Genomic DNA, 13,179 nt, shown 5'->3' with positions numbered 1-13,179 from the left:
TGCAAAGAAGACAGGGTTTCAGATACTGAAGCTGATTTCAGTTCTTCTGATGAACTTCAGGCTAAAGGGGTGGCAGGGAGAGAAAAAGTAAGAAATGTGATTCTGTGCTCTGCGAACTAAACCACTTATAAACTATCTCTGGGACTGACTGACAATGATGAGAAACTTGGGCCCAAGAGGGCTAGTGTGTGATCCTCTATTCCTGGTCAGGACAAACCTTCCTGCTTAGACCTTACACCACACTTTGTTATGTAGTTCTCTAATAAAATCATTATTTATCATTAGTTGGAAAAAGTTGCTAGGTTTGGGGTCTGGAAATCCGGGTTCAAATTCTGGTTCTTGCACTTAATAGCTGTGAGAATGTGGACAAATCACTTCATCTCTCTAAGAGATGCTCAATTTCCCCATCTATAAAATGCTCATACAACCCTTTCATAGGGAGAGTGTAAGGTAAGCATTTTATATAGCCTAGAGTGACACAGAATTGTAAATGAATGAATGGTGCAGGGGAAAGGGCACTGCATGTGGAGGCCAAGGACATGGGTTCAAATCCTACCTCTCACCCACTAGATGTGAGACCTTGCAAAATGGATTATAATAATATCAATAATATCTGGCATTTATATAGCACTTTAAAGCTTTCAAAGAATTCTATATAATCTCACTTGATAACTCCTATCTATAATCTACACACATACATACCCCCATACATAGTCCAGACCTGTTATTTCACCTGTGGGGGCCATACATGGTGAGGAAAGATCTTCTGATTCACATCAGTGACTTATCTGTAACTTGTCTTCTTAGAGAGTTGCCTTGGGGTGGGGGTGAGGGTTCCACACTGAAAGGCTGGTCACGTGGCCAGGGTGTTTGAGAGGCATAGATCTAGATCTGAACCTGGGTCTTCCTGAATCAAGGCCCACTCTCTATCCACTAGGCCACACTACCTCTCCTGTATCATAGAGCATGCTCACCCACCCATGTATAGAGAGATAGGGACTGGGCTTCTTACTTCCTGGGAGGGTAGAGAATTCCTTTGTTAATGCAAGTGCACACTCTCCCAGCAACTTCCAGATTTAGAGATTTGCCTAGAGCAATGAGAGGTTAAGTGATTCACCCAGGGTCACACAGCCTCTGTGTGTGTGTGTGCGCGCGAGCGTGTGTGTGTGTGTGTGTGTGTGTGTGTGTGTGTGTGTGTGTGTGTGTGTGTGTGTGTGTGTGCGTAGAAGAGGGAGAGAGGAAGAGAGAGAGAAAAGGTGGGAACTGGACTTAGCTCTTTCTGGCTCTGAGGCCAGTTTTCTTTCTACTACTTCATGCTGCCTACACACACACACACACACACACACACACACACACACACACACACAATTTGTTATATCTATTGGTGTCTTATTCCTCTACCAATCTTATTCCATAAATACAGAGATTACTGTTTATCTTATCATCCCTAAACCTCTCAACTCACACATTACTGCAGGTTTTGAATAAATAAATGATGATGGTGGTGGTACGTTTATATGTAGGGTGTGTGTGTGGTATGTGTTTGTGTATGCATGTGTGTACTCGTGTGTTGGGGAGAGAGGAAGGTAAGTTAGAAGATTTCTCCTGCAGGTGGATTCTCTGTCTACCCGCTGCCTCTCATGAGGCACTTCCCTTGTTACACTACATTGAGCTCCAGATAATATGATACCCCGGGCTTCCAAGAGCCACTTTGCAGTGATGGGGAAGCTGACCACCACAAGCTCACTATATATAACGCACTATGCTAAAGGTCCTGCCTTCTCTGTGAGAATGTCTTACAACAAGACCTGTTCGTCTTGCTGAGTAACTGCAGTCCCTGGTATGGAATCCAACACAGACTCATCTGGTTCGTAAGTCTGCTGACTAGAGAGAAAATGGTTCTAAAGCAGGGTTTTTTAACCAGAAGTCTACTGTCCCCCCCCAACAAAGCGTCAGTTGATAGATTTTATGGGGTCCTTGGATATGATGGGAAAGAAATTTCACCTCTATTTTTACCAACCTTTGGTTTCCTTGGCAATCCTATATATTTCATTTTATGCATTTAAAAACATTCTGAGAAGGAATCCATAGGCTTTACCAGACTTCAAAAAGTTGCAGGCACAACCCACAAAAAAGGTTAAGAATCCAATCCCTGTTCTAAGGGTAGTCTTGCTCTGATTTCTGGTGTTCCTTATGACTTCTCAATAGAGAGTTGGCTCCCATCCTAATTAACCCAGCTACCTGCATGGCCTCCAGTGCTTCCTTGAGCTGCTGCCTCTCGGGACGATCCGCAGAGTGGCTGAGGAGTTCCTAAAAGGGTTGAGGAAGTGTTATTAATCCCCTGTTTCACACACCACTGTCCTTACCACAATTCTGGAATTTTGCACTGCATGGCTCTAGTGACAGGACTTCCCACCTACCCACCAACCTAGAAGCATATTTCAGGTTGACAGATTAGCTCCTAGCGGGCAAATCAAAAGCATTTGATTATAAACCTGAACTTTTTGTATATTTCCCAAATTTTGTGTCAAGTTGATCCAGAGTAGAGCCCCAAAAGAGGCAATATATTCCATGTTAAGCTAACAAATGCATGATGACTTTGCTTTAAATCACTCACACTGTGTGATCTGTCTACCAGGTAGTCTTCATTCTCAGGGTCCTTTGAGGGCCAGTCTCAATCGGAGGTCTGTGGTTGAGGGATACTTACCTTCAGGAGGAGGTGATATTTCAGAACCCGTTGCATTGGCACCACTAGCAGATCTTGCAATTTAAACTTCCCATCTTGGACCTTCAAGGTGCATTCCTAAAAGTGACCATAAAGGAACAAATGTTGGGAATCTAATTTTGTTCAAGGAAAAGTTACACCATGTCCCACTATTCCTCTGCAGACCTGGGGTAAAGAAATAAATTCTGGATTGAAGCCCAAATGTCTTGCACACCTCTCATACTTAGATCTCTCCATTAAAGGATGAACCTATTGATTAATTCCTCTAATCATAGAATCTTAAAGCTGAACTGGACCTTAGAATGTGAGAGCTACATAACAGAATGTCAAAATGACATTTAATGACTTATTTTACAGTTAGGAAAATGGAATCAAAAGTACTCTCCCCCCTCACCCCATACACACACATTACCCACAACTGTATTACCTCCACTTTTTGCCTGAAATCTTCTCGATTGGCAATAAGATGGTTCAGAGTGTTCTGGGCATACTCCATATGGCTGCAGTATTCCCCATAGATCAGTAGCCTGAAGGGAGCAAAACACCAACAACACACACACACACACACACACACACACACACACACACACACACACACGAAATCACAAATTAAATAATAAACACTTGACATCACCTCCAACTTCCTTCAAAACTCAGCTCAAATCCTACCTTTGGTAGGAAGCCTTTCCTAGTGCCTAGGGCCTCTGAAATTACCTTCCACTTACACTGAATATATATCTTGTACATACATAGTTGTTTGCATGTTGTCTCCCTCATTATAATGTGAAATTCTTGGGAGTAGAAACTATATTTTCACCTTTCTTTGTATCTTCAGCACTTCATATTTAGGACATAGTAAGCATTTAACAAATGCTTGCTGACTATTAAAATTGTGTCTGTGTGAACATGCATTTATGTGTATAATGATACACACATATTTGCAATGAGCCATAATGTAATGGTTTAACGATATTATTTATAGTTCTATTTTTATATGCCTAAAACTTTTCCTTATAAGAATAATTGGGCCTGGATCAAAGAAAATCTTCAATATTTACCCCTGCCTTTCTCCCTGTCCCCCAGGGCTGGGCAGTGCCAGTTGTAGATGGCCTGATGCTCTCTGCCCCAGGTTCCTGAGGATCTGTCTAATATTAAGAATAACTTGACCGGGATCATGGGAATCACTTGTGTTGAGCAAGTCTTCTTTCCTAAACGGCCTGTTCATTGAGTCTCTTCTGAACCCACTCCTGATTCACCCTTATTCATTTCTCTAAGACTCATGTCCCTGAAGACTGCAGTATGTAACTTTTAAAAACATATAGCTTTTCTTGCAGGGTCTTGAACGCAGATGAGACAAGTATGAAAGAGTAGATTCTCACCTTGAATCCATGTGTCAGGAAAAACTAAGTTTGGGGGCTATGAGACTATTTGGTTTAGATATTTTCATTGGTATAATACTTGCTGCCTCTCAGGCCTGACTTTCTAGGAAAGTGTTTGGTCAGCATCATATCGATGACCATACCCTGCCACAAATCAGTTGCTGCTGTGGATTTCATGAACCCTGGCTGGCTGATCTGGGATCACCTTCTGCATTGTTCTTCTCCCCAACACCTGGGTCTCCCACCCCAAGGCCAAACTTCTCTACTCAGCTTTCAGAGCTTTCCACAAAGTGGCCTGACACTACTTAACCCAATCCTACTTCCCCTTCTTCCCTCTGGAACCCCTACTCTTCTTCCTTCTAATCAGGTTAACCAAAAAATTCAACAGACTTGAATAATGGATCTAATTTAAAAGGATGAAATTTAATAGGAATAACTGTAAATTCTTGAAGTTGGATTCTAGATGCTCATACAACCTTAACCTATACAAGTACAGGATTAGCAAGGAATAGAGACTGAGTTCATGTGAAGAAGAAAAAAAAAGATCTGGGGCCTTTGAGAATTTCAAGATTGATATCAACCAATAATATGACACAATAGCCATAAAAATCAACACTAATTAAAGTGCATTAAGGCCATTATAGTGGCCAGAATGGGGGAGGTGACATTCCCACAGTCCTCTGCCCTGGTCAGATTCTATCTACAGTACAGTATTTAGTTCTGGGCCACACACTTCAGGAAGGACACTGAGAAATTGGAAAACATGCAGAAGATAATGACAGGGTAGTGATAGTCCTTGGGTTCTGTCATCGATGAGTCACTTGAAAGAACTGTGACTGCTTAACTTGAAGAAGAGGAGAATGTAGAGAGGACTTGCAGGCTATATTCAAGACTCTAAAGGACTGTCACATGGAAGAGGTTTTTCATTTCTTCTTGGAAGTCAGACTTAGCAATGGGCAAAAGTTGTAAAAAAGCAGGTAAAGATTTGGTAGGATGGGAAACTTCCCACTGATGGGAGCTGTCCAGCAGTAGACAAGGCTACCTTTTAGAAGGTGGCAAACTCCCAACCACTGGAGGTCTTCACGCAGAGGACAAGGAGCTGCTTGTCAGAGATGCTGCACTGGGGATTCAAGAAACAAATTCAGATTGTACTATTCTTCCTTCTTCTCCTTCCTGAGTCAAGGGATACAGGTCAGGGAAGCTGTGACCATCAGATTAGGAAGCACAAATGCATTTGCCCTTGCAGGCAGGTCCTCATGTACCACATAGCTGTGCATCAGGGTATGATCCAAGGCACTGGAATCAGGAGTATTTCTGACATCCCCTCCAACTCTGAAATGCTGGACTCCTTACCACCATTACCACCACCTTTGCTTATTCTGTTTCTTCTTCTTGCTCGGAATGCTTTCTCCTTATTCATTCCCTTCCCCCTTCCTCTCTTGCAGAAAACCCTCCTAACAATTCCAGCCCCCTGTACTTTTTCCTTCCTCTGAACGCTTTCAGTAACTGGAATCTACACCACATAATCAGCACTCACGTCTACATTGTCACATCCTTTTGTTTTCTTGGTTGTTCATGGGGTTTTTTTCCTGACTAGATTGTAAGTTCCTTGTGGGCAGGGAGACCTTCCTTTTCTTCTCTTCCCTTCTATAATGCACCTAGCACACAGGAGCTCAATAAGTGCATCAGTACTGAATGTTTCCCACTCTAGTGCTACAACTACTCCATGGAACTGTAGTCCTAAAATGTACTTCCAAAAATGTACTCTTCTTCCTTCTCCCTCCTTGGTCAAGGGATACAGGTCAGGAAAGTTGTGAACATAAGATTAGGAAGTATAGATGAATTTACCTTGCAAGTATCCCTTGAAGGCTCCAGGCCTTCATGTACCATCCATCTGTGCATCATAGTGTGATCCAAGGCCCTGGCTGGAATCAGGAGGCATTTGATGGAATGGTTAGGCTCTGTGGACAAAGGCCTGGAGGCTTTCCATCTATGCCTGTATCCTGGGAAAGCTAGGAACAATGTCTGGGAACCCAAACAAGATGATCTCATCATTCTTTCTCCATCTCTAATTATGATTATGTGGCTTACACTAAAATTGGCTTATGAAATATAGTCTGAAGGCTGCAGCTGGTATGACTTTTTCTTGAGGCCTGTGTTGGGGGGGGGGAGTGGACTGGGTCTGAGTAAGTGCTTAAGGATATTAAAAAGTCCACTCTGAAGTTGAATGAGCCCCAGATTTCTGTGCTATATCAAAGCTGAAAGATTGCTTCCTAAACCCATAGGCAGACAACCCCTAAACAGTAACACCAATGGTCAGTCCTGGAATACACTTTGAGATCAAAAGCCTTTCAGCTTTTTTCCTCAGAAAAGGAACTTCTACATTATCCAAATAACCCTTTACTTTAGTTGAGGAAACTGAAGCCCAAAATGATTAAGTGGCTTTCCCAGGGTCACACAGGTCATATAACCATGGATTTAGAGCTAGAAGGGACCTTAAAGACCAATCTAATCCAATCTCCTCACCTTACAATTTTCATCTGGCAGTTATCTGTTGATTAAGTTAATACAAAGAACAGATCCAGTGAGGTTAAGTGATTTTCCTAATGTTTTACAGGTAACATCAGAAGTAGGATTTGAACCTCTGGGAATCCAGAGTCAGTGCCCTTTCCATGGTACCATGCTAATTCTTCCTAGGCATTAGTAATAGCAGGGCCAAGTTTCAAACACTGGCCCTTTTGACTTCAAATCCGATGTTCTTTCCCTTCCACTCACTACTTTGCCTCTAGTGATGTCATCATTTCACACACAACAAGTGTATAAGGTTGCTTGAGGGCACGGGTGGCATTTCTTGAGAGGCATTTCCCAGCTCTCTACAAATGCACAGCATACACTGTGCATGCATGGAAGAAACTGCTCCTTCTGCCCAGCACTTCTCACTTGCTGTCATGTCTGGCTAGGCTTGACTTTGAAGAAGCCACTGTGTGGCGGAGAATGCAAAAAGTCAACAGGAAAAGACTTGGCAGCAAAAGATCCTGTCTTGTCTAAAAGTATTTAGTGAAATATAAACTGCTTCACAATATGGTGGCAATGTACAATGTCACTATTGCTGCTCGAATCTGCTTTTCACAGCTGTGCAGGAGGTTCTGCCCAGGAGCTGCCTAGGACAGGAATCTGACCCTTGGCTTTAGTTCAGGCAAACATGCTATTAAACTGGGAATTTTGATGCAGAGGTTGATTGAAAAAAACAACAACCATACACTCAAAATTCTTCAGATTGGGAGGATTTTTCTTTTCAGAGCATAAGCAAAAGTTTTAGTGGCTTCCCATATGGGGAATGGGGAGGACTTAAACAGCTGCCAGCCCAGGAAAAGTCCTTTACTCCAGATTCTCCACCCTCTGCCACTGGCACTCCAAACAATATCCAGTTTGCTGCCTGTCTCTCTAATGCCCAGATGGCCGTATCTGGGCAGACCAAACCGAATCAGGTATTAAATGTCACTGAGTCGCCCATTCCTATCTCCCTGTCTCTCAGGAAATCTGGAAACCTTCAAGGCAAGAAAGGCACAAGAGGATACACAGAACTCTCCCAAGTCTTAGGAAAGCTGTTACAATCATATTGATCCTTAGGGTTTCCTCCCCCATCTCTCCTCAGGTACAGCCACCCTCCAACCTGTCAGCTCTCCCAGTTAAAAAGGTCCTGTCAATACTCCAAGGCACACCCCTACTTCCTGTTGAGAAGGGGAATTCCTAAAATACACCATGATGAAATCCTGACCTCGACCCTAAGGAAATCTGGCTTTTGGAGAAAAGCAATGAAAGAAACTAATAACAGAAGGACTTTCCAAATCACTTAAGTATCTCTGATCTCATTGACGCCACTGTATTGTGTTAGGTAGACTCCCAATACTCTAACTTTATAATCTGATCTATCTGTAGTATAGGTAAGTCATTCACTATTACAAAATACAGCCTATCCAGGCTTTCTCATCTACTCTAGAGATTTTCTCCATAGAATCTTCCCTAAACCTTCCATAACATTCTGGGTATATGGTCCTGTCTGACTGACTCCTACTCCATAGTCCTCCTTTTTGACTTACTCACAGCTGAGTAGCAGAAGGCTAGAACACGCAGACTGCCATCTTGAATTTCAGTTACTTTCAAGCTAACCAGGCATATCACCAAACTGAAGTCAAAAAAGGTGAAGATTATTACTAAAATATCAAAGAGGAACATAATGGCTAATCAAGGAAATTAATGCAATGAAAAGTCTAACAGATCATGTTTCTGCTGGCCTGACTGGTGAGGGCCTCAGGTGTTTCACTATATCTGGGTGGCTCTAGTCATGGTCCACTTTACTCCCCAGTGATGTTTTCACTGGTCATCTTGCTGAAACAGGCTACCTTTTCCTCTAACCCACTTCCCTACTTTCCAGTTTGAAACTATAATCAAATTAATACTATTATTACTATGGGAAAGAGGTGTCAATCTACTCCCTATGGCTCTATTCACCATCTGTATAACTTGCTAAACTAAATACCCTTCACTGGCTTCAACTCCCAAATATATGTTGTTTCCCCAATCAGAATGGGAGCTCCATGAGGGCAGGGGACTGTTTTGACTTTTGTATTTGTATCCCTAGCACTGAGCACAGTGCTTGACACTGAGGAAGAGCTCCTAAGTAGTTTTTCACTCATTCAATAGTAAAATAATAATATACTAATAGTCAGCATTTATTTAATACTTTAAGGTTTGCAAAGCGCTTTACAAATATTTTTGTAATCTCACTTTATCCTCATAACAACCTTAGTAAGTAGGTGCTATTATTACATCCATTATACAGATGAAGAAACTGAGGCTGACAGAGGTTGTGTAAATTATCCAAGGTCACAGCAGTAAGTAACTGAAGTGGGATTTGAACTAAGGTCTTCCTGACTTCAGGTCCCACTATCTACTGTGCCACCTAGGTGACTCGAAAACAAAGAGTGGCATAAAAAAAATAAAAGACTCCTTTCTACTTCACTAATGAGGAAAGTGAAGCTCTAAGAAGTGACTTTTCCATAGTCACAGAGCAAGTTAGTGGTACATTCAGGATAATCCAGTTCTCCTCATTCCCAGATCATCTACAATGCCAAAGCCTGCATTATATTCCCAGTGTTTCTCCTTCTTTACCCCCAATTATATGATGAAATCATTTTTTTAAACACTAAGGAGAATTTAAATAGGCCAAGTCTTTCTTTATCTGCTCAGGAAAAAATTGTTTACTCCCTCTCTGGGTTACTTGATAGACACTTTAAGACTCTGGGAGGGCTCAGATCATGCATAATTCAGCCCTTGAAGCTGGCTTATTCTCCTCCAGTGAGGTAGGTTCTGCTGTCCACTGAGTAGAGCAATCACAACTGGTATTCTATATGCCCTGACTATATCAGCTCTTGAGTGAGCTTCTGAAACTTGGAAAAGTTAGTCCCTGGCCAGCAAGGCCTTCATTTTATCCAGCCCCCAAAGAGAAAGAAATTAATGTAAAAAAAGAAAGTGACTCTGTTGGACTTTGTGGGGCCTGAGTGTTGGTCCTGATTCAGAGTGCAGCAAGCCAGTCCTTCATGGCTGGGTTAGGGATGTGGCTTCTCTGTTGTGGGCAGGAGATAAGAGCTGGTAAGGAAGAGGCTAAAACAGTACCCAATCACACCTAGGACATTAGAGCAGAGAACGGGAAGGTGACAGAACAAGAAGGGAAAAGGAGAAAGAGAAGGAGGAAGGAGAAAATGAGACCTGAAGGAGTTTGAAGTTGTTCAGAAGTAGGGGTAAGAGAGGGTAGAATGAGCACAAAACTAGGGGTAGTGGTGCTATTTTTGGTCCTGACCTGTCATTTTGGGGAGGGGGGGATTCTGAGTGATGAAATTGCCTCTACAAATGAAGGCTGGTAGTTGCTCTACAACATATAGACTTACCCAGGGTCACACAGCCATTGCGTCAGAGGTGAGACAGGGTGGGCACTTCATAAACACATTGCATTGCTCAATTTTATGGAATTGTAGACATTATACAATCCATATCTGAGCAGAAAATCCTGTCTATATGGCTGGTTGTTGTTCTTTGTTGTTGAAGAGCACCCCAACATCAGGTATAGTGCATCAGACTGTGGCTATCAGACCAATGCGAGCTTGGAACGTTCTACCACAAGTTGGGCACAGATAGTCCATGTGAAATTTGGAGTGGAGATATCTCTAAATTTGCACATCTCATGTTTCTTTTAAGCTACTACAATTCTGCTTTGCTCATAGAGCACAGTGCCTTCTTTGTGGTGGACATGCCATGCTAGGCAGTCCCGTGCCAGTGCCTCTTATGTCATATAACTGATACCAAAGTTCTTCAGAGAGACCTTGAAAGTGTCCTTGTATCAATTCTTCTGACCTCCATGTGAGTGCTTGTCTTGTGTGAGTTCTCTGTAAAATAGTATTTTAGGTGAACATACATTTGGCATTTGAACAATGTGGCCAGCCCATTAGAGTTGTGCTCTCTACAGTAAAGTTTGAATACTTGACAGTTTGGCTTGAGAAAGGACCTCAGTGGCCAGTACCTTATCTTGCCGGGTGATCTTCAGAATCTTTGTAAGACAATTCAAATGGAAGCAATTCCGTTTCCTGGCACCGCCCTGCTATGCTATCCAGGTTTCACAGGCATACCACGATGAGGTCAGCACAACAGCTCTGAGATCTTCAGTTTGTATGGCAACCTAATACCTCTTGTCTCCCACATTTTCCTTTGGAGCCTCCCAAACACTAAGCTAGCCCTGGCAATGTGTGCATCAACCTCATCATCTACATGTACATCTCTGGAAAGTATACTCCTTTACTGGAAAGTAAATGAACTTATCCACAGCATTCAAAATTTCTCCATTTGCTGTAACTGATGGTTCCATATACGGATGCTGTCTGTGGTGCAGGCTGGTGGAGAACCTCTGTTTTCTTGGTGTTAATTATTAGGCCAAAATTACCATAAGTATCAGAGAACAGATCCATGGTCTGTTGCATCTCAGCCTCAGAGGCTGCATTGAGTGCACAATCACCTGCGAACAAAAAAATCATGCACCAACTCTCCCTCCACTTTGGTTTTGGCTTGTAGCTTTTTCAAGTTAAATAATTTCCTATCAGTATGGTAGCCAACCTTGATGCTGCTTTCATCTTTGGTGAAGGTGTCCAACAATATTGTTGATAACATCACACTAAAAAGCATGGGAGCGAGCACACAGACCTGCTTCATTTCATGGGTGACTGGGAAAGCAAAAGAGCACTGTCCATCATTCAGAACCCATGCAAGCAGAACTAGTGTGCAATGCTGATGAACTGATGTCTATAACAAAGCCAAGAAGTGGTCATCTAACTTCTGCTTGAAGACATTCAGAGATGGAGGTCTCATTACTTACCAAAGCAGCTTATTTCATTTTTGAAAGCTTTAATTGTTAGGAAGTTTCTCCTTCTATTGAGGTGAAATCTATCTCCCTAGTTCTGGTTCTACCCTCTAGGACTAAGCAGAATAAACTTAATCCCTCTTCCCAAATATTTGAAGAGAATGATCATATCCATTCTAAGTCTTTTCTTCTCCAGGTTACATGGATACAGTGAGCACAAAATAAGCACCTAGATTTCTCAATCATGTGCAAAGCCCTCTGTGGTGCAGTTCTTTCTTTGCATAGCATGAACTTGTGTCATCTCCCTGTCATCAGTGCCCCTGGCACTAGTCTTACTCAATGCTCAAAGCTCTGCTTAACAGCCCAAACTTATCCCTAATATTATTGTTTATTTACTCTGTAAGTTACCTGACAGAAGACACTTGAAAATTCTGGAAGAGCCAGTTCACACAAAACTCAGTCAATTAAATTGCCTATTCTCTTCCCAGTGAGGTGGGTGCTGCCATCTACTCAGCACAGCAATCATAACGTGTGCTCTTTAAACCCACAGCACACAGCATCTATATGAATTCCCAGAGAGGGACAGCTAATGTATAAGACTCTGTGACCCATGACCTACCCTAGCCAGGAAGCATAAAGGTATCACCTTTTTCCTTTCCTTGGCATTAGTGGGCACTCTAGGATGCTCATTAAGTCACTAAGTGTAGGCACTTTCCAGTCCTCCTTTGGATAACAGCCCTCTCTTTTGGACTCTGTACTCTGGCTGAGGTTCTGGCTAGGGATGCCTGATGAATTCTGAAGGATAAATTCCCTTAGGTCTGTGTTCCTATTGCACTCCTTGGACCTTTTTCCACTTTTCTCTCAATATGATGATCCCTGGCCTTTCCTTTTGGCCAGGCCAGCCTTTGGCAGAAAGCTGTTGAGATTGGCCAAGGCACCATTCACCCACAAGGAGTGCTGCCTCAGGCTTGAAGAATATCTCCATTGTTTTTCAGTTTGGGAACATTTTGCAACTCTCTGATCTTCACACTCTTTCTAGGGGAGACTGAAAATCAGCATGTTACAACAGGAATGGACTTTTGAATTCAGAATATTAGAGTTGGAAGTGACCCTAAGATATAAAATATGAGAACCTCAGAGGACCTCAGAACACAGACTGTTGAAAACTTAAGTGGACCTTAAAGACTATCTACTATGGGGATCTGGGATTCACAGGCATCCACTTGGGTCTGTGGATAAATTTCAAAGGCTCCATGAATTTGGATGGGAAAAAATTATGTCAATCTTTATTTCAATATAATTGATTTTCTTTATAATCCAATGTCTTTAATTTTTTGCCTTTAAAAATACTTTGAGAAGGGGACCACAGGCTTTACCAGACTGCCACAGAGATCTAAGACACACCAAAAATGGCTAAGAAGAACCTGATCTAGACAAAGAAGGAATAACAAGAACAGCAGCTAATATTCATATAGCACTTACTATGGGCCAGGCCCTGTCCTAAATGCTTTATAATTATTATCTCATTTGATCCTTACAACAATCCTGCAAGGTAGGTGCTGTTATTATCTCAATTTACAGATGGGGAAAGGAGGCAGACCAAAGTTAAGTGACTTGCTCAGGGTCATACAGCTAGTAACAGAGGCTAGATTTGAACTCAGGTCTTC

General features: G+C 42.3%; 1 protein-coding gene across 6 annotated transcripts in view; it reads right to left on the bottom strand.

Annotated features, from left to right (window-relative positions):
- The window catches only part of VAV2 (vav guanine nucleotide exchange factor 2), a 456,873-nt gene that overhangs the window by 43,550 nt on the left and 400,144 nt on the right, over positions 1-13,179 (bottom strand). For all 6 annotated transcript variants that reach the window (XM_078149967.1, XM_020981940.2, XM_078149968.1 and 3 more), the window contains exons 9-11: positions 3,153-3,252; positions 2,708-2,803; positions 2,242-2,310 (exon numbers count right to left, since the gene is read on the bottom strand). In XM_078149967.1, the coding sequence (XP_078006093.1) occupies positions 2,242-2,310; positions 2,708-2,803; positions 3,153-3,252 (265 nt within the window). The remainder of the gene's footprint in view (positions 1-2,241; positions 2,311-2,707; positions 2,804-3,152; positions 3,253-13,179) is intronic.

The sequence above is a fragment of the Phascolarctos cinereus genome, unplaced genomic scaffold, assembly GCF_003287225.1.
Source record: "Phascolarctos cinereus isolate Bilbo 61053 unplaced genomic scaffold, phaCin_HiC Scaffold_2;HRSCAF=192, whole genome shotgun sequence".
In the NCBI taxonomy this organism is placed as follows: Eukaryota; Metazoa; Chordata; class Mammalia; order Diprotodontia; family Phascolarctidae; genus Phascolarctos; species Phascolarctos cinereus.
The sequence above is the reverse complement of the archived record's forward strand: the minus strand, read 5'-3'. Positions and strand labels throughout refer to the sequence as shown.